The sequence below is a fragment of the Narcine bancroftii genome, chromosome 4 (genome assembly GCF_036971445.1).
Source record: "Narcine bancroftii isolate sNarBan1 chromosome 4, sNarBan1.hap1, whole genome shotgun sequence".
Taxonomy (NCBI): domain Eukaryota; kingdom Metazoa; phylum Chordata; class Chondrichthyes; order Torpediniformes; family Narcinidae; genus Narcine; species Narcine bancroftii.
Genome location: NC_091472.1, coordinates 218,205,072 through 218,227,865, shown reverse-complemented (window position 1 = coordinate 218,227,865; position 22,794 = coordinate 218,205,072). Strand labels below are relative to the sequence as shown.

Genomic DNA, 22,794 nt, shown 5'->3' with positions numbered 1-22,794 from the left:
ATCAAAAGTTTATGCAAGATTTTTTTTGAAGATTGTAGATACGCAGGGGAATATATTGATAGGAGGGGATTTTAACCTTAATTTGGATCCAATGTTGGATAAAACTGGACAAAAGACAAGCAAAAAGAATAAAGTGGCCAAATTTATGGTTAAATCAATGCAAGTAATGAAACTTATAGATATATGGATGAGGCAGCACCCAACGGAGAAGGAATACTCATATTATTCGAGTAGACATAAAACATACTCAAGGATTGATATGTTTTTGTTGTCGGTCCATATTCAAAGGAGAGTTAGAAAAACTGAATATAAAGCTAGATTGCCATCTGATCATTCACCCCTGTTATTAGCAATAGAACTGGAGGACATCCCACCAAGAACATATTCTTCTTTGGCTTGGCTTCGCGGATGAAGATTTATGGAGGGGTAATGTCCACGTCAGCTGCAGGCTCGTTTGTGGCTGACAAGTCCGATGCGGGACAGGCAGACACGGTTGCAGTGGTTGCAGGGGAAAATTGGTTGGTTGGGGTTGGGTGTTGGGTTTTTCCTCCTTTGTCTTTTGTCAGTGAGGTGGGCTCTGCGGTCTTCTTCAAAGGAGGTTGCTGCCCGCCGAACTGAGAGGCGCCAAGATGCACGGTTTGAGGCGATATCAGCCCACTGGCGGTGGTCAATGTGGCAGGCACCAAGAGATTTCTTTAGGCAGTCCTTGTACCTCTTCTTTGGTGCACCTCTGTCATGGTGGCCAGTGGAGAGCTCGCCATATAACACGATCTTGGGAAGGCGATGGTCCTCCATTCTGGAGACGTGACCTACCCAGCGCAGTTGGATCTTCAGCAGCGTGGATTTGATGCTGTCGGCCTCTACCATCTCGAGTACTTCGATGTTAGGGATGAAGTCGCTCCAATGAATGTTGAGGATGGAGCGGAGACAATGCTGGTGGAAGCATTCTAGGAGCTGTAGGTGATGCCGGTAGAGGACCCATGATTCGGAGCCGAACAGGAGTGTGGGTATGACAACGGCTCTGTATACGCTAATCTTTGTGAGGTTTTTCAGTTGGTTGTTTTTCCAGACTCTTTTGTGTAGTCTTCCAAAGGCGCTATTTGTCTTGGCGAGCCTGTTGTCTATCTCGTTGTCGATCCTTGCATACGATGAAATGGTGCAGCCGAGATAGGTAAACTGGTTGACTGTTTTGAGTTTTGTGTGCCCGACAGCTTCCCACCATGACTACCAGCCCCCCCGCATCTCCATCGGGCACACAAAACTCAAAACGGTCAACCAAGAACATATAGATGGAGATTAAACTCCATACAACTTAAAAGACAGGAATTTAGAGAATTTATTGAATGCCAAATTAAAATGTACTTTGAAATAAATACGGAATCAGTGAAAGACAAATTTATATTATGGGATGCAATGAAAGCCTTCATTAGAGGGCAGATAATAAGTTATGTAACTAAGATGCAAAAGAACTACAATCGGGAAATAGAACAGTTGGAAAGGGAGATAGTAAGTACAGAAAAAGAACTAGCAACAAGGTATGATATAACAAAAAGAAGAGTATTGGGGGACAAAAAATAAAATATGAAACATTACAAATGTATAAGGTGGAGAAGAACATAATGAAAATAAAGCAAAAGTATTATGAGCTAGGAGAAAAAAAAACACACAAAATATTAGCCTGGCAACTTAAAACAGAACAAGCTAAAAGAATTGTATTGGCATCAAGGAAAAAGGACAAACAAGTTACATATAATCCAATGGAGATTAATGAGACCTTTAAGGAATTTTATGAACAATTATACCAAACTGAGAATGAGGGGAAAGATGATAAAATAGAAGAGTTTTTAGCTAAAATTGAACTGCTGAAATTGCAAGAAGAGGAACAAAACAAGCTGATAAAACCATTTGAAATAGAGGAAGTACAGGATATATTAAAAAAGCTGCCGAACAATAAAACGCCTGGAGAGGATGGATTCCCAATAGAATTTTATAAAACATTTAAAGAGTTATTAATTCCTCCTCTCCTGGAAGTAATTAACCAGATAGAAGAAACACAAAACTTGCCAGATTCATGTAAGACAGCAATAATTACAATAATACCAAAGACAGGGAAGGATCCACTAACACCAGCATCATATAAACCAATATAAACTATATTTATATAAATCTATATAAATATAAAAACTATATATTTATATAAATCATATAAACTACTTAATTCAGATTATAAGATAATAGCAAAACTATTAGCAAACAGATTAGCTGACTGTGTACCACAAATAGTAAAACAAGATCAAACTGGATTTATTAAGAAAAGATGAACAACGGATAATGTCTGGAAATTTATTAATTTAATTCATGCAGTTCAAGGAAATAGATGCCAACAGTGGCTGTTGCTTTAGATGCAGAAAAAGCCTTTAACAGGGTAGAATGGAGTTATTTATTCAAAGTATTAGAGGCTCAATCTACCAGAAAAATATATTAACTGGATTAATGCATTATATAAAGGACCATTGGTGAAGGTGACAGTAAATGGATATGTATCAAACTAATTTAAATTAAGTAGGTCTTCTAGGCAGGGATGTCCACTATCTCCCTCACTGTTCGCTTTAGCAATAGAACCTTTGGCAGAACTGATAAGAACAGAAAATAAAATAAAAGGGATAAAAATAAAGGAGAAGGAGTATAAAATCAGTTAATTTGCAGATGACATCATAGTATACTTAACAGAACCAGAAATATCAATAAAAGAACTACATAAGAAATTGAAGGAATATGGTGAAATATCGGTGTAAAAGATCAACGCAAATAAAAGTGAAGCGATGCCAATGAGTAATGCGGATTACACAGAATTTAAAAAAGAATCACCATTTAAATGGCAAGCACAAGCAATCCTATACATAGGTATTAGATTAGATAATAATTTAAGCCACCTGTACAAATTAAATTATAAGACATTAATAAAAAAATTACAGGAAGACTTAGAACATTGGAAAGAATTACCACTAACGTTGATAGGGAGGGCAAATTGCATTAAAATGAATGTCTTCCCAAGGATACAATACTTATTTCAATCATTACCAATTCCCTTAACTGAGAAATTCTTCAATGAAATAAAGAGAATAATAAGGAAATTTTTATGGAAAGGGGAGAAACTGAGGCTGGCATTAGATAAATTAACAGAGTGGTACAACCAAGGTGGTTTGCAGTTACCAAACTTTAAAAATTATTATAGAGCAACTCAATTAAGGTATTTATCAGATTTAGGGTAAAACCAGATTGGACTAAGATAGAGCTAGATAAAATAGGGGAGAAGGTACCAGAACATATACTTTATAAGTGGGATGAAAAGCTGGTGCAATATAAAAGCTCACCAGTACTGCATCATTCACTTAGAAAGGAAAAAAAACAAATTACCAACTACCAAAATTATTATTGATGCAAAATCAGCTAATCCCTTTTACAATAGATAACCTTTCCTTTAGAAAATGGGAGAGAAAAGGAATTAAAATAGAAAATTGTTTTTAGGGAAATAATTTATTAACATTTGAACAAATGAAGTTCAAATATGGAATAACTCATGGTACAATGTTTGCAAATCATCAACTGAAAGCCTACTTAAAGGATAAATTGGGAAACAGACTGAGATTACCAGAAGGAAGCAGCTTTGAATATGTGATTACAGAAACAATGATAATAAAAAGATTTATAACGATCATGTACATCAAGCTGCAAGAGAAGGAAAATGATGAAATAAGCTATAAACCCAAACAAAACTGGGAAAAAGATTTAAACATAAAGATAAAAAAATGAAACATGGGAAAAGTTATGATCTGGAACTATGAAGAATATAATAAACACAAGGTTACGCATGATACAGAATAATTGGTTACACAGGTTATATATCATGCCCCAAAAGTTAAAAAAAAATAGGATCAAGCTTTATCAAATAGATGTTTTTGCTGTAAGAAGGAAATGAGAACAACAGTTCATGGAATTTGGGCATGTGAGAAAGTGGAAAAGTTTTGGGAAGATCTAAATCAGGTATTAAATAAATCACAAAAAGCAACCAAAAAATCCAGAGAACTTTCTTCTAAGTAATATAAGAAGTAAAGAATTAAGCCTCAAACTGGATGAAGTGCAAAAAAGATTCATTATGATAGCCTTAGCTGTAGCAAAAAAATGTATAATGTCAACTTGGAAATCAGAAGAGAGCCTGAGAGGACAGCAATGCTACATGGAAATGAATAAATGTATTCCATTGGAAAAAGTAACATATAATTAAAAAAATAAAGTCACATTATTTGAACAAATTTGGGAACCGTACATGGAACATAAAAGAGAGGGCTTGCCTCAGACCTCCACCCCCTAAAATGATAAAATGACAAGAAGACAAAATGACTTGATCCAATGTGTGAAAGTAGATGACACAATTTTCTTGTTTATTTTCATTGTGTGATGACATTGTTTAATGGTTTTATTGTATTGTATTTGTTGAACATTTAATGGGTTTGGAGAGGGGTGGGAAGGGGGGGGGGGAGGGAAGGTAGGGGGGAGAAAAAAGGGGAAAAATTGCCATTGTGTATATTTAAGAGGGAAATGTTTGTATGTATTTTGATTGATATAGTTCACAGTGTGAAAATTTTTTAAAAACAATTACCTGTTGAAACCCTTAGAATTTTCCTTCACATTGTCGGCCAAAGCAACCTCATGTCTTCTTTTACCCTCCTAATTTCTTTCTTGATGTTTTTCTTGAATTTTTAACACTTCTCAAGTACCTCATGTGCTGGTGCTCCATGTTGCCTCTCTTCTTCTGAAGCAGATCCCCAATATCCCTTGAAAATCAAGGTTTCCTACACCTTGTAACCTTGCCTTTGATCCTGACAGGAACACACAGACTCTGTACTCTCAAAATTTCACCTTTGAAGGTCCTCCACTTAATGAGCACATCCTTGCTAAAACACAACCTATTCCAATCCACACATTCTAGATCCTTTCTCATTTACTCAAAATTGGCCTTTCTCCAATTTAGAATCTCAACTCGAAGCCCTTTCCATAAATAAATTTAAACTAATGGCATTATGATCACTGGACCCAAAATGTTCCCCAACACATATTTCTGTCACCTGTCCTGTGTCGTTTCCTAATATGAGATCCAGTATTACATTCTCTTCAATTGGTATCTCTATATATTGATTTAGAAAACTTTCTTGAACACATTTGACAAACTCCAAGCCATCCAGCCCTTTTGCAGTATGGAAGTCCCAGTCAATAAGTGGAAAGTTCACTCAAAAGTTTATGCCTTTTTCTATTTATGGCAAATATTGCTATCTTCCACATTTTCCACAAAAGTTTAACAAAAAAATATATATTTTCAAATGGCCTTCTATTTTTAGCTATGCTATTTAATTTAATTTAGATATACAGCATGATAATAGGCCATTTTGGCCCATGAGTGCGTGCTGCCCAATTTACACCCAATTAACCTACACCCCGGGTACATTTGGAAAACCCAAGCAGACACGGGAGTATGTACAAACTTCTCACAAACAGTGTGGATTCAAACCCCAGTCCCAATCACTGGCACTGTAAAGGTGTTGCACTAACTGTTATGCCAACCATGCTGCCCATTTCTGAAAGATATGGTTTGTCTATGGAATCATTTTACTGTGTGTATGTTCAATCTATAAGAAATTATTTATTTTCCATCATATAACCAGATAACCATATAACCGTTTACAGCACAGAAACATAAGAACTTGGCAACTCAGATGTCCCATCTTGAACTCTGATCAAGATTGCATTTTTTGGTTGCTCCTCACAAATATATATTTTAAGTCTTATGAAAAAGCTCTATCAATATTAACTAAATATAGGCTTTAATGTTTTAATAATTTTAACAATATATTGAAATGATTTCAAGCATCATTTATACTTTCAAATATCTACGTACATCGGATAAATCTATCAACTCTTTGAGAGCCTTAAATGCTTTGACCGTAGGTGAGGCTCCGCCACAGTCATGTCTTCTGTCAAAACTTACTGAGGACTGATACTCAATGGCCAGTAAAGATTCATAACGCTTCTGCATTGACGCTGGAGTTGGGAGGCATTTTCTTGCCTGGTCCCCATAACTTTCAGTTCTGCCATAGTCTGCAAAATCATCTATCTTGGCCTTATAGGCCTTCAGTGTTTCAACTTCCATAATTCCCTGAGGTAAAGAATTCAAATGTTTGATGCCATTCTATTACCCTCGGAAGAATCAATTGGTAATTTTCATCTTAAACAGGGAACCCTTATTCTAAAACTAATCCTGTTGACTTTAATTCTGTCTTTTCAGAATCTATCATCATTCTTTAGGTTTTATAAAGATAACATTTTATTCTTCTAAACCCAAGTGCATAGATTCCACCTGTTCAATTGTTCCTCATAAGTAACCTGTTCAGGATCAATCCAGTGCAGCTTTACTGAATTGTCATCAATTCAAAGACATTCCTCCCTGAACGAGCAGAACAAAACTGAATGTAGTATTCTAAATATGACCACAAAACTGAATGCAGTATTCTAAATATGGCCACAAAAGTGAACGCAGTATTCTGAATATGGCCACACCAATATTGGTTACAGAGAGATCCTACTTTAAAATCCAATTATTCCCTGCAATAAAGCTCAGCAATACATTTGTCTTCCTAATGACTTGTTCCCTCCCTGCATTTCTTCATCTGCAAATTTTGCTCATTCACTTACTAATTTATATTCTTTTGCAGACACCTTGTGTCCTCTTCACAACTTGCTTTACCACCTCCAAGTCACTAGCAACATTTGGCCATGAGGCAATTTGTCCTTTCCTCTTAGCCAGTAACATAGATTGTAATTTTACTGAGGCCCAATCAATAAACATTATATTTGGTTTGTTGTGGTTTGCAATCTGAAATGATAAATTTGACCCAACTGTTTTCTGTTAGTTAGCCAATTAACTACATACAAAATAATTGTAACTTCACAACATTACAAACACTTGAACACCTGAAATTGGAAACACTTAGTTCCAATTAGTAATGTACTAATAATTTTAAGACATACTTTATGGTGACCATATTCTGGTTAAATGTCACCCATTGTAAAATTGGAAATGACACTTCCAGATATAATTCATCAGAGCCCATAAAAGCTTTTATAGATACATTAAGAGAAAGAGGTTAGTTAAGACAAATGTGGGTCCATTGCAGACAGAAACAGATGAGTTGATCATGGGGAACTGTATGGTAGACTGTTTGAATGACTTTTTTAGTTCTGTCTTCACCAAGGAAGACATAACTAATTTACTGGAAATTATTGAGGATCGGGGATCTATTCTGATGGAGGAACTAAAGGAAATAATTGTAAGTTGAGAAGTTGTATTAGTTAAATTGTAGGGATTCTTTCTTTGGCTTGGCTTCGCGGACGAAGATTTATGGAGGGGTAATGTACACGTCAGCTGCAGGCTCATTTGTGGCTGACAAGTCCGATGCGGGACAGGCAGACACGGTTGCAGCGGTTGCAAGGGAAAATTGGTTGGTTGGGGTTGGGTGTTGGGTTTTTTCTCCTTTGTCTTTTGACAGTGAGGTGGGCTCTGCGGTCTTCTTCAAAGGAGGTTGCTGCCTGCCGAACTATGAGGTGCCAAGATGCACGGTTTGAGGCGATATCAGCTCACTGGCGATGGTCAATGTAGCAGGCACCAAGAGCTTTCTTTAGGCAGTCCTTGTACCTCTTCTTTGGTGCACCTCTGTCTCGGTGGCCAGTGGAGAGCTCGCCATATAACACGATCTTGGGAAGGCGATGGTCCTCCATTCTGGAGACGTGACCTACCCAGCAGGGATTAAAGGTGGATAAATCCCCGGGGTCAGATAGTCTGCAATCCGAAAGTGCTGAAGGAAGTAGCCCAGGAAATAGTGGATGCATTGGTGATAATGTTTCAAACCTCTTTGGATACTGGATTAGTTCCTGAGGATTGGAGTGTGGCCAATGTAACCCCACTCTTTAAGAAGGGAGGGAGAGAGAAATCAGGAAACTACAGACCAGTTAGCCTGACGTCGGTAGTAGGGAAGGTGCTAGAATCGGTTATTAAAGATGCAATTGCAGTACTTTTGGAAAGTAGTGGTATCATTGCACAGATTCAGCATGGTTTTGTGAAGGGGAAATCATGTCTGACGAATCTAATAGAGTTTTTTGAGGATGTAACCAGTAGAGTGGATAGGGGAGAACCAGTGGATGTGGTATATCTGGACTTCAGTAAGGCGTTTGATAAGGTTCCACACAGAAGACTAGCATATAAACTTAAAGAGCACGGTATAGGAGATATGGGATTAAGGTGGATAGAGAATTGGTTGAGGGACAGGAAGCAAAGAGTAGGAATAAATGGGTTCTTTTCAGAATGGCAGCCAGTGACTAGTGGGGTACCGCAGGGCTCAGTGCTGGGGCCGCAGTTGTTTACGATATATATCAACAACTCAGATGTGGGAATAGATAGCAGTATCTTGAAATTTGCAGACGATACGAAGTTGGGTGGCAGGGTTAGCTGTGTGGAGGATGTTAAGAGAGTGCAGGGTGATTTGGACAAGTTAGGCGAGTGGGCCAGGACGTGGCAGATGTAGTATAATGCTGATAAATGCGAGGTTATCCACTTTGGAGGTAAGAACAGGAAAGAGGATTATTATTTAAATGGCATCTGTTTAGGAAAAGGGGAGATGCAGTGAGACTTGGGTGTTGCTGTGCATCAATCATTGAAAGTGGATATGTAGGTGCAACAGGCAGTGAGGAGGGCGAATGGTATGTTGGCATTCATAGTGAGAGGATTTGAGTCCAGGAGTAGAGAGATCCTGCTGCAGCTGTACAGGGCCTTGGTGAGACCACATCTGGAGTGCTGCGTGCAGTTTAGGTCTCCTTATCTGAGGAAGGTCATCCTCGCCATGAAGGGGGTGCAGAGAAGGTTCACTAGGCATATACCGGGGATGGAGGGACTTGCATATGAAGAAAGGTTGGATAGACTAGGCTTGTATTCTCTGGAATTTAGAAGATTGAGGGGTGATCTTATAGAAACATAAAATTCCTAAGGGTTTAGACAGACTAGACGCAGGAAGGTTCTTTCCAATGCTGGGAAAAACCAGAACCAGGGGCCATAGTTTAAGGATAAGGGGGAATTTTTTAGGACTAAGATAAGGAAAAATTTCTTCTCTTAGAGAGTGGTAAATGTGTGGAATTCTTTGTCACAGGAAGTAGTTGAGGCCGGATCCCTGTCAATATTTAAGTATAGGTTAGATTTGGCCTTTGTGGCCAAGGGGATTAGGGAGTATGGGGAGAAGGCAGGAACCGGGTACTGATCAGCATGATCATAATGAATGGCAGTGTAGGCTTTAAGGGCCAAATGGCCAACTCCTGCACCTATTTTCTATGTTTTGCTGGCATCTTTTATTACAACATAAGAGACAATGATCTCTACCTTATGCACAGAAATTGGAGCAATATCATTCAACTTACAACTTAGTATTTTAACTCCCAATAAAAACAAGGTGCAAACTCAGCAACAAGCCAACAAAATGCATATTAAAGGAGGCCCATCAGGTTCATAATAATGTGTAGCTGACTCCTTCAGCTCTTAATGCTCAGCATATTTTACTCATCTTTATTAGGTCTGACAGAACATATTGTAGCTTTGCTTAGGAACGATAAACAATGCAACCTCTGCAGTGTGACTGGTCGTCATCTGGAGGTTCAGAGCCATTCACCACATTTTTCCTAACCTTTATAGCAGGCTTTCATATTGCTTTGGAATTGAAACCTGCTTCCATGATTCCCCACTAGCAAAGTCATCTTTGTAATCTCTGTTACCTTAAAATAGGATCTAGGTGGTTTCTCTCAGTATTTGCCTGCAAGTGGGTAACAAAAACACCCAGGCAATTATTTTAATGGTAAATTTTCCAAATTCATTATTTTAATGGGATCTCCTGTCTGAGCAGTACCGTTGAACACATTAACTATTTAAATTAATTTATAAATGGAGGTTTTGCTGTTTCATGAATATGTAAATTCAAGAACCTACAAATGTATTTTTTAAGCTAAAGCAAATTAATTCAAAACATCCATCTGATACAGATTGGAGTCAGTTTTGAAATTCATTGATGTTAACTGGTCTAAGCATGATTCAGCTGTGTACCATGGCCAATTTCTGAATATCTGTTCATTGGAATTTCGGAAATGAAGTTCAACACAGAAGAATGGCAGCAGGGTTGGCGCAACGCTTTTACAGCGCCAGCAATCGGGTCCGGACCTGGGTTCAAATTCCACGCAGTCTGTAAGGAGTTTGTACGTTCTCCCCGTCTCTGTGTGGGTTTTTTCCAGGGACTCCAGTTTCCTCCCACCCTTCAAAAACATACTGGAGTGTAGGTTAATGGGGTGTAAGTTGGGGGGCACAGTCTCAGTGGTCAGAATTTGCTTCTACAGTGTTGCAATAAAACTTAATTTAAAAAGTTAAAAAGAAACTGATAATGTAGAAGTTTATCCAAAGGTTTTTCACTAAGCACTGTATGTATGAGTGCGGCATGAATCTTGGTTCTTTTCTCTGCATGCTTTCCACATGATGCCTAAAGGCATCCATGTTATGATTCTTTGTGTGATTCTTCTTCCCAAAGACCATTTGAAACTTTCAGGCCCACCAGCCTTCAAGGCTCCTAGACCTTCTTAATCCCATGGAGTTTAAATTTTGAGCACACTGATTTTGATCACAGCAACCTGCCCCACCATTTTATTCAGGCGCTTGCCTGCTTTTAGATCATACTTTGATGAGGGTCTCAGGCCCGTAATGTTGGTTTATCTTTATCGTGGCTACATGAAGAACGTAGCGTGACTTGATGAGTATTTCCAGCATTTTGTGTAAACACTCCCAGGCCTGACCTGACTGTTGTATAACACATTCACTTTGTTCCTCTTCCTTGAGTAAACTTTGTCTCCAAGATAGTCACTTTGTCTTTCAAGATTCAATTTATTGAATTGAGTGTCATATTACATGAAATTGCTTTTGCCTGCTGTAAGGCGGACAGATTCACCATCTGCAAAAATTGCCTGAAGATCCTCTGAACGTCAGAGGAAGAAAAGCAAGAGAGTCCCGTCCAAAGTCACTGAGTGTCCGTAGATTCGCCTCCAGCACTTGCACAGCCTCTGCAGCCACACAGAGCCCAGTCCAAACCATCGACAACCCGAGCTCCAGATTCAAACCTCCGACATGGTCAGGAACCCTTCAGTGCCTTCAGCAGTCCCTCACATCCTGGTTCCGATACCTGGTACCCCTTCAACTAGCTTCGAGGTAATCTCCAGCAATCCAGAGCCGGGTGTGGGTCTCCCGACAGCAGCCTCAGGCAGCCCACAGCCTACGTGGGTTCTTTGCCCTGAGTCGCCAGCAGGCAGCCATATGCATTGGTCTTTCAGCTGCAGATTCCCCTCACTGGCCTGCCACCATTGTCACTGTCCCTGTGGGTTGTCTCCCTGCTTCTCCTTCTCAGATGGGGGATGGTCTCCCCATTTTCTGGTTTCCTGCTCCAGTCCTCCTCTTCCCTGGAGCCTTCAATCCCTTGTGGCTGCTGCTGATCAGAGGTCATGGAATTTTAAACAAAACTACCATTGGCTCCTTTAATGGGCCATTCAAAGCCTGTGCGGAGTTGACAGCAGTTGACGGGGCAGCTGGATCCCGTGAAAGCACTGTATCTCCGCTCCTCGCTCCCTGCGGGTCCACGATACTGTTGCAGTGGTTCTGGTACACTTAATCCATTTTTCAACCATCTTTCTATGGAGACCAGTCTATCAAGTAGTAATTTTTCTCCTTGCTTCCCACTCACACTGACGATCAAAATGAGGGATCACTGGTGTGCATTTATTTTTAAATTTGAATAAGTAGGTAAAAAAATGTAATGGCAGCATGTTAAGCCTTTTAAAAATAAATAATAGGTTGGCAGGTTTTATAAAGTCATGGAGTATCTATCAACTTTTTTCTACTACATTAGGAAAGGAACAATTCTTTATTTGTGACAAAAAGTGGTTTGTGAGCTGGTCCTTGGTCTCTACCCATGGCTGTGGATTATTGTTAAAAACAAATTTATCAAGTTCACATTTCGGTTCTGCCTTGAAATTAAATATTCTCTTAAAGGCTTGACAATATAAATTGAATCCTTGGAAGCAAATTATTTTAATTTTGAAATAACTTCATTAATACTAATCTATATTTTTTGTGCTAAAGCATTCTATGGATCTATATTGGTGAAGGTAGAAACAGATTACCAGTACATTCATATATTCTAGCTGCTCAAAAATCATGCTTTATTGTTAAAATTAATGTACAGATGAATGTCCACTAAGGTTATATTATGGAGACACAAGAGGCTGAAGTGATGTAATCTGAAATAAAATGATAAACTGTTGAAGGAACTTAACGGGTCAGACATCATCTGTGGAGGCAAAGGGATGGTCAATGTTTTGACTTGAAACCATGCATCAGGTCACAAAATTGTGTTATGATGTTCTAAAAGAGCAACTAAATTCTTAGCACACTGTTTAAATAAGTCACGGAGCTACAGAGTTATACAACATAAAAACAGACCCAATATGTCCATACTGACCTATTTATCTACACATGCCAATTGCTTGCAAGAGGTCCATAAGCTTCTATGCTTTGCCTGCTTAAGTTCCCATTGATATCTTTCTTAAGCAGCATGAATGTATCTGATTCCACCACCTCCTCTTGTGGCTAGTTCCCGATATCAACCACTCTCATTTTTAAAGTTTTCCTCTCAAATCCCTTTTAAAACTTCTCACAAACTTATACTCTTTTGTCCTACAATGTAAAAGAAAATCTCTATGGAAAAGACTGCTTCAAGTTTATTGTCATGTGTACTGAGGCACAAGGAGAAAGTTGTTTGCAAGCAGTCCAGCTGGTCAAATCATACATTGTGCAACAGCTCAGAGTGCAAAGCTGCAGAGAGAGATCAGTTAGAACAAAGCAAAGGCCTCATTATTTTACTATGATATGACTTTTGTGAGAATCACTCTTATGGAATACTAAACAGGACAAATTCAAGCAGATGAACCTTGATACCTAGCCATAAATTTAGTTAAATATTTAGCTAAAATGAGGTCTCAAAATCAAAATGCTGTTTCACAAAACCTATAACCCTAAATTATGCCAAAAGCTCAATTTCCAAGTAATGCCAAAATAATTATGAGATCAGAAAAAAAATTAAACCTTTGATTGGTTGGGGAAATTATCCTAGAAACAGGTTTTCAAACAATGAAGATCATGTTTAGGAAAATGTCATGTTAAACACTTTAAAAACCATAAAAAAGTTTAGAGCTTTATGAGGTTAATACTTCTGCAACAAAGATATTTCTTGTATCTGATTTACAAAATTATTGTTAAATTCTTCATTGCAATTTTGTAGTGTATTTGCTTTAAAATCATTCCAAGCAGCTCATTTGGGCAGGTTTCAAATGAACCTGCCAGCAGCAGGTCAATAGGTGGAATATAATTGGCTACAGAAATTCCCATTACTGAACACCACAATATTATTTTCTACCATAAAATTAAGTAAAATGAAAAACAGAGTTTTTCAACAAACGACAATCATCGCACACAAGGTAAGCTCTGACTTCTCTAAAATATCACTGAAAAACATACTATTAGTTATGTCAGTGTGAAGTAGCAAAATATATCAAACAGGACTATGCCTGAAAGCAGCAAGGTTCTGCACAGTTAAAATACAAAAGTTTTGCACAAAATGAAAAATAAGTGAAAAAGAAAATAGAATAAATGCACTGTCATCCAAACTCACCCAAATTGGTTATAAAACAATGTGTTCCGTTTTGTAGATCCAGCATCCAGTGATGAAGATCTTGCATCCTTTCTAATACACTTAATCCATTTTATCAATACAAATCCAGTTATTCTAGGTGCACTTTTTTTATAATAGCATGGGTCAGTCTTTATTTTGTATAAAGATATGTTGGATAGAATTATTTCAGCTTTGTTAGCCAAGAGAGCTCAAGGGTTCCTATTTTTTATGATAAGCCCAAATGTAAATAGAAAATACTTGCTCTCACCAGAATGTGTCCTGAGATGACCAGACAGTGCATCTCGTCGCCTGCAGGCGTAGCTGCAGAAAGGACATTTGAAAGGCTTCTCTCCTGTATGCAGTTTCACATGCCTCAGTAGATTTCCTTTTTGGGTAAATGAAGCACCACATTGGTTGCAGTGGAAGGGACGTTCACCTAGAACATACAAAACCAAGATAACACACCTGGGTTCAAAAGTAGATTTCAAAGGGAACAGGTGCTGAAAATACTACCACAGCATATATTACTTTCACAGTAGCAGCATTCCATTCCTACCTTGAAAAATCTCCAACAAATGAAACTGTTTCTGCAAGAAATAGCTTGAAGTCATTTAGCTAAGAGGCATAAGGAGACCTATAATTCAAGTCAATGGGAAGGAATATTTTCTCAGTCCTACATACAAGCTTAAATGTAGCAGATCAAACATCAAACATCCACATATCTATAATTTTTATATTGCCAATTGTATTAATTCCAGAAATGTGACTATTTTGATGGAATCAGTCAATTGTTTAAAACAAGATTCCAGAATTTGATTGTAATTGGTCATTTATTTAATACCATTTAATATATACATATATATCACACACACAAATATATCTCATACATTTAATAATGTCATATGAATCCTGAAACAGGGAATCTGAAACAGGAAATGATTAAACACTGATTAAACACTTTAATCAGCATACATACATTTTGGGAAATGATCAACAGACTGCTTGAATTTAAATAATATAATCTAGAAATTGGATTTATTAGTGCAATTTATGTCCAATTAAAACCCATTGCCAATCACGTTGGTGAACACTTCAGATGAAATTTCACAAACTACAAAATGGGCACGGCATTATTCACCTTTGTGAACACCACCATTAATGAATCAACTAATTCTGACATTAACAAATAAGTTTGAGCACAAAGTAGCAAATTATGACCAATGTGAAACAATTAAGAAGACATTGTACTACTTTGTTCCTATATTGTCCTTTAAAGTGACACTTGATTGAACTTAGGAGAACTAACTGGACCAGCTCAAAGTTCTTCTGGGTTCTCAAACATCTTCCAATTTCCACTGTGTATGTTATAACTGACAAGGAGTGCTTTCTCCAGCTGTTAAATTATTCACATAATGCATACCTCAAGTGTGACGTTGCTGGCAGCATTCCATTACTGGAGATGTTAATTTGGGCTTCACTAGCTGTAATAGACTAGGAAGCAAAGATATGCCCATGAACAAAGAATTTGCTCCCACAGAGGCTTCAGGAAAGTAGCACCCCTCTAATGAACAATGTATCTGTAAGCATAAGTTTTTCAAAGCCTTTATCAATGAGATGGATAGCTGAAGGCCTTCCTTCAGAATGCCATCCAGCTCATTGACAATCCTACCTTGAAAAAATCTCCAACAAATGAAACTGCTTCTGCAGGCTCTTGCCCTGGATTTCTTTCTCTATTGAGGTCAAAGTCATGTTGACTCTTAACTTCCTGGCCATAGGGCCTTTCCAAATGAGCACAGTAGATCTCTGATGCAATGCTCAATTTCCTCCTCATCTCTGCATCACAGAGTTCTCCCAGGCAGTGAGCTAGAGTTCAGTCCAACTTCGACTTCTAAGCCTGTGCAATGTCGATGTTAAAATCAGAGGCAGATTCCAATGCATCTGACCTCCCCCAATGCTGTTGGAATCATTATTGAGTAAAATGGAGGTTTATAAAATGTTGGCATTAATTTAAAAAATTGGGGGTAAAGATTTCTATGGCTCCTCACAGTAGTGCATTCTCTGAACATAACAGCAGAAGATAAAATTGGAACCACATATCGTTGATGAAATTGTGTTGTTTCATTCCAGATTGTGCCCTGCTTTGCACACCTAGTAGATGTGGAAATATCATAGTTGGGCACTGTATGGTTCACTATCTAGTACATTGCAATATGGTAGCTAGCAAGGGAAGAGCTGCATTCAGAGCTGGAAGCTGAGGTTCATGAGGTGGAGCCTGAAGAGCAACATGAAAGCAGCAGTGGCAGTTAGGAAATGCTCCTATACGTCATCCACTACTTCATCTCCCAGCTAAGCAGAGCAGACAAGATTAAGAAGGAACATCTGAACAGAGAGACAATTTATTAGGACTCAGCAAATTCATTGTCACAGATACATTTTAAAGGACAGCTGTCCTTACAACAACATGGAGCAGCAGAGAGAGCATAAAATGCTATTGCACCCTGTTGCGTTGGTGCACCAGGATGATATATAATACACAAATAAATTAATTCATAAGAAGCAGGAGTAGGCCATCTGGTGCATCGAGCCAGCTCCACCATTCAATAAGATCATGGCTCATCTCCAACTACCTGCCTTTACTCCATATCCCTTAATTCCCCTTTTATGTAAAAATTTCACCAACTTTGTCTAATACATATTTACTGAGGCAACCTCCACTGCTTCAATGGGCAGTGAATTCCAAAGATTCGCCACCTTCTGGGAAAAACAGTTCCTCCTCATCTCCATCCTAAATCTACTATCCTGACTCGTAAGGCTATGCCCCCTCATTCTAGTCTCCCTATGAATGGAAACAACTTAACTACCTCTATCTTATCTATGCCTTCCCTAATTTCTCCTTCGATTCATTCAGGGACTTGCAACGATATTTTTGTATCAACTGATAAATGACATCTTGCTTGGGAACTCGCATTTCCATAAAAGGCCAATATAGATTGATCCAATGTGTACAAATTGTGCGATACCAGCTGAGTCTGATGACCGCTTGGTCTCCCCTGATGGGAGTATCTTCCATCTGCTCATTAATCTTTTTAACTAGAATTTGCATGTTTCATTGAGAGGTTGAGGGAGCTCTCTCCCTTTGCATGGAGGGTCATTTTCCTCCATAATTGCTAATTTGCAAACTACCTCTTCCGGATGCTCTCCAAAATGTACCTTTGCGAGCTAAAGCTCACCTTTGAATGTAAAATGATGTGATAAACCAGGTGAGCTCTTGCCAGGGACCATACAGCTCTTAGCTCTGGTTTATGACTGTTTCAAGATGAGATTTTCAACAGCTTTGTCATGATTCTGTGTCCTCACCCCCCATCCCCGGCTAAATGTGAACCCCTAAAAACAAGGCAAAATCCAATTTCTAGGCTTATATGTACTTAAATACTTAAATATAGTTATATTAATGACACTGTAGTTCTTTGCATTGAGATTATTTTTCACCATGTTCCTGTGTAGCATTTAAAACATTTTCTTGGAAAGAAAGATTCCAACTAACTGCAATTTGCAGTTTTATCAGGCCATTTGCATTAATCCATCCATCATGGTAACCAGTCATTTAGCCAGGGGTTTCATGGCTGAAATATCTTTTGACATATAATGATGTTTAAGATTAAAAATAAAACATGATTCATAAATAAAAATCAAAAGATTAAGTTGATAATCAAGTGTTTTTGTCAACATTTGATTACCAAATGGACATGACTTAACAATTTATAACCCAAATTCTGTCCATGAACAAAAATGCTAAATTCTGACATGCCCACAACAGTGAAGTGTTATCAACTAACTTCAATAGACTAAATTACATATTTGAAAAATGGGACCAAGCCCAGAAACTTGATCATTGTAGTGCTGGATATTTCATAATATAAAATCAGATAACAGCCATTTCACGTCATTTTGTGTTGCTCCAGAAGTGTAATAGTCACTTCCTGGGTGATTTCCACATCAGCGATGCTTCACTTCATGCTGTTCCTTTTAAAACATTGCTATGGAAATTGGTCCACACCATCTTCTGAACAACCAATGTTGACCCCATTCTCAGAAATGCAAATTGATTCATCTTCAATTTTAGAACTAGCCAACAGCAACAATATATTCTTTCAATCCTAATTACAGCTCAAAACACAAACATTTTGTTTTCTCTGTATCAAGACTTAAATAGCTTGCATCCAAAGGACTATTTTCTGTGAAGAGCATTATCCTCCCTTGGTGGCTACACTAATGATATCAGAAGAACTGTGGACTGAATACGTGCAGAGTCTAGGATGTAGGGGCACAATCTCGTAAAACAAGTGGTCAAAGGCATTGAAAATATAAATAAAAACTGAAGTTCAGTTTAGAAGAATAAGCATGGTGAAGCATAAATGTCTTTACAGGGCATTCATTACAACATATTTATTACACTGCATCAATCCACTCTCAAAATTATGAAAAGGATAAAGGTCTATTAAAAGTGGTGAGAAAATAACCAAACTAAAGACCTAAGTATCAGCAAAGAAGCCAATAAGATGTGGCCGTTTTCTCTAGAAAATATTCAATAGACCTAACAGGAGGAGGTGTGCAGGGCTATCAAAATGTAGATGTTTTTACTTGTAAGATTCCAAAACTGCAAATCTTAAATACACAATAGTCATTAATGAATTTTAGTAAGGAATTCAAGTGAAATTCTTTTACTTAAAGTGTATTAATAGAACTTAATACCCAGCATGGAAAGGCAAATGCCAACTAAATGGACGCAATGAAGCTAGAAATGAGTGGTGCGATGACAAGGTTAGAAATGATGGAAAAGAATACATGAGTTTGTAGAACAAACATTGGCAAAGGTTTATTTCAATGCCTGAAGTTGTATGGATCATATTTTTCATCAATAGTTAAATTAGTTTGTGATTGTTTATATAAAAAATATTTGAGCAAAAAGTTGCTGGAAGCACTAGCTGGTAACAGCTCAGCAAAGGGATAATACATTTCAGGTGCCATGCTCAGTATCTTGATATCTGTCTGAGACAATTTAGTCCTAAATTTAAAAGGTCAAGTAATACTGTATCATACTTGGTGGGTACAATCATTTTCAATGTTACCTTGCACCCTTTCTATAATTAGAGCACAATTAGTCACACAAAACCCTTTGGCTCTATGGTACGTGAGTTAGGCAAAATTTACTTTGCAAAAATATTTGACAGGCCATATTTGAGATAAAATAGTCATAAAAATAGTAAATTATATTCAATGTTCTCAAATTTCCACAAAATATGAATTCAATTGAAGACAGAATGAAACATCAAACTGTCTCCCTCCCTTATTTGTCAGAATGTCAACAAGCACAATGGCTCCAAGGTGATAAGTTCAAAACATAGATGTCTTCAGTGGATGTGTCCTCTTGGGTCATGCCTGCAATCTACAAATACCCTGAACATGCAATCCCGATTTGGAAAGATTGAAACTTTATTTTAATAACCTCTGTCTTTTCATCATAACATTTTTATTAAGAAAATTGTTGGACAACCATATTGTATGGAACTTGCTTATGAGGGCATTTTAGTTGCAATCTATATTTCCTTAATATTAATGATCTGTCTGGACTAGGATGTGGGGGCACAGTCTCATTAAACAGGTTGTCAAAGACATTGAAAATGGAAAAATACACCGGAGTTCAGTTACGAGGAACAAGAATTGTGAAGCATAAAGCAAGGGTAACTGGCAGCAGGTGACAAATCATTACACCAAACTTTTATTTACAATTTCCATTCATTTTAGAAGTTCAATTTCAAAAGGAAAGGAAAACAACTCTGAAATATATTGAAGTCTGCCACATTATTATCAGTAGCATTGTATAAAGGAAAAATCCAATTTTAACATTTGCAAAATTTGAAGATTGTTCATATTTGCAAGAAAAATCTACTTGTTCTAATATGCTACAGTCATAATGTGAACAAATACTTACTGTTAATAGGTATTGGGAGTAATTATGATGTTCAGTATCAGATGTCAGTCACAGTATAATTTGATACAGTGACTATAGGCTTTACATTGTGAACTGAGAAAAGTTGAAGATCCCTGGACTAATTTTACTAAACATGGCGAAAAAGGCTTGTTCAAGGAGTAAAGGTAATTGTGTCTGAAGATCATTTGAATCCAGAGAGTTAAATTACTGTTTAATTTTATCCAAGAGAAATTTGTTCCTTTGTCTTTGCAAGGTAAAGCCATTTTTAAGTCATTTCTTTTTGATATCTGGTAACAACCACCAGGTCAATCAAGATTCAGATGGAATCAAAATAAAAATATATACTTTTACATTCTTCCTTTATTTATAGAAAATTGGATAATATGGTCAGTTGTGTAAGAAGTAAGAGAAAATCCCACTATTTTCCAGAATTATTATCATATTCGATCTTTTTGAGCATCAATACTTCATTAAATCAAGTCATTCCAAAAACTGTATCCGAGGTGTCCACATGAAACAATTTCAACTATCAAACTCCTGAATTCCAAAGTGTGTCTTATGGTTTTGTGGAGATGCAAACTAGAGGACATGGGTTAAGGGGAAAAGTTTAATGGTAATATTAGAGTTTCTTCACATAGAGAGTGGTGGGAGTGCGGAATGAGCTGCTAGCAGAATTGGTAAATGCAGTCTCAATTTTGACAATTATGAGACATTTGGATAGGTGCAGGTGCAGTATGGGGGGGGGGGGGGGGGAGATGTGGTCCGGATGCAGGTCAGTTGGACTTGGCAGAATAATAGTTTGGTACAGGCTGAAGGGCCTGTTCATGTGCTACAGTGTTCTATGGTTCCCGGGACCTGCTGGATGCCTGTGAATTGTGGTTGCTCCTTTGTGGCCAGTTTGCTTCAAATTCAAATCATTAAAAAATTATTTTTACTCTGACTAAAGTTTAATGGTGACCAAAGGGTGACAAACCTATTCTTCTTAAGAGCTGTTTATTCATTCTGCATTCATGAGATCTCTCATTCTGTCAGTCAAAGATCAATATTAAACTAGTGCAGTGATGACAAAAATTGTGTAGTTTAAAAATGCTCAGAAGTGTGTGCTTTTTATTCACCCTAGCTATTGAAGATATCATAAGAGATCCAGATATTAAGGGCTTCAAAGTTAGACAGGAAGAACATAAATTCAATTTATTTGCTGACGATGTGCTATTATATATGTCTGATTCAGCTGAATCATTGCTAAGATTACAAATAACATTAGAAAAATATGGATAAAAGTGAGATAATGGCATTGCAGAATTTTGATTATGAAAGATACCAAAAAGGTAGTACATTTAAATGGAAGAAAGATGGAATTAAATACTTAGGAATAATGCCAGATAATAATTTACAGAATTTATAAAAGCTTAATTATATGCCTCTATTAGAAAAAAATAGAAAAAGATTTACAGAAATGGAGAGATCTGCCAACTACATTAATAGGAAGGGTAAATTGTATAAACATGAAGGTAATACAGTATCTCTTTCAATCATTGCCTATTGCACTAACTATAATTTTCTTTAAATTATTACATAATTGCATAAGACAATTCCTACGGAATAACAAAGTACCAAGAATTGCACTGGAAAAGTTAACATGGGACTATAAATTGGGAGGTCTTAGACTCCAGGAATTTAATAAGTATTATCTATCAGCACAAGCATGGCTTATGTAATCTTTTTATGAATAAAACAGTCCCCCTTTGTGAATTCGAATGGGACTGAATTCAATGAAGGAGGAGACAATGAAGGACTTTATTTATATCTGGAATGTTGTCAATAACAAAAAAAAAACTGGATAATCCTATATTAATATACATGAAATAAATAAATGAATGTATCGGGGGAAAAAAGCAGGTATATCACTGAGGACACCATTATGTAAAAATGCACCACTGCCTATGAATCTGTGTAACAAAATTTTGAATTCATGGTATGTCAAAAGAATAAGATCTGTTATTGATTGTTAAATGGATGAATTTCTTATGTCTTTTGAACAACTAAGGAATAAGTATGGAGTAGCTAATGGGCCATTCTTCTACTTTCTCCAGTTAAGATCGATCTTAAGGGAAAGATGGGGACTAAATATGGCCCCACTTGAAATTATTGAGATGGAATGAATGATTTGGCTGGGAAGCACACTTAAATTTGTATCTAAAATGTACTTTGCCCTCCAAAATGAAAGTGCAAAACCAGGTTTACAGAGATCGATAGATGGGAGTCAGATTTTGGAGTTGCAATAATGGAAAGATGCTGGTCTGATTGGTGTTTGGACAGCATGACATCAATTATAAATGCAAGATACAGATTAGTTCAATATAATTTTCTACAGCAATTATACTTGACACCACAGAAGTTATATAAATTAGAGTTGGAAATATCGGAGATGTGTTTTACATGTGGAATAGAAATAGGAATGTTTGTACTTGCTACATGGTCGTGTGCGAAGGTGAGACTTTTCTGACAGGATATTAGTGAAATACTAACAAAGATAACAGGGGTGGCCTTCGCAGATGACTCAGAGCTTTATCTTTTGGGTAACTTTATTGAAATAAGTAATCAACTAACTAAATTCCAAATTTCATTTGTTAAAATAGCTTTAGCTATGGCTGAGAAATGTATTCCGATTACTTGTAAATCTGACTCCCCTCTACAGATAGTACAATGGAGGACAGAGATCAACAGTTGTATACCTATGGAAAAAAAAAATCACACATAATCTAAAGAACAAATATGACATATTTATAAAAATATGGCAATCATACTTGGACTATATAGGGGCCCAAATATAATTAAAAAGGGGCTACTATTATAAAAATATGTGACCTTCCCAATGAAGACTTTCTTTTTTTAAACCTAACTGTAAGCTCTGACAGTGTACGGATTTATACTGTGAAGGGGGTGGGA

The 22,794-nt window shown here is 37.2% G+C and overlaps 1 protein-coding gene across 16 annotated transcripts in view; it reads right to left on the bottom strand.

The window, feature by feature from the left end:
- Window positions 1-22,794, bottom strand: part of ikzf2 (IKAROS family zinc finger 2) — a 199,189-nt gene that overhangs the window by 44,277 nt on the left and 132,118 nt on the right. For 15 of the 16 annotated variants that reach the window (XM_069933947.1, XM_069933950.1, XM_069933958.1 and 12 more), the window contains one exon: window positions 14,122-14,289. The exons of the other annotated variant lie outside the window; for it this stretch is intronic. In XM_069933947.1, the coding sequence (XP_069790048.1) occupies window positions 14,122-14,289 (168 nt within the window). The remainder of the gene's footprint in view (window positions 1-14,121; window positions 14,290-22,794) is intronic. 16 annotated transcript variants of the gene reach the window in all.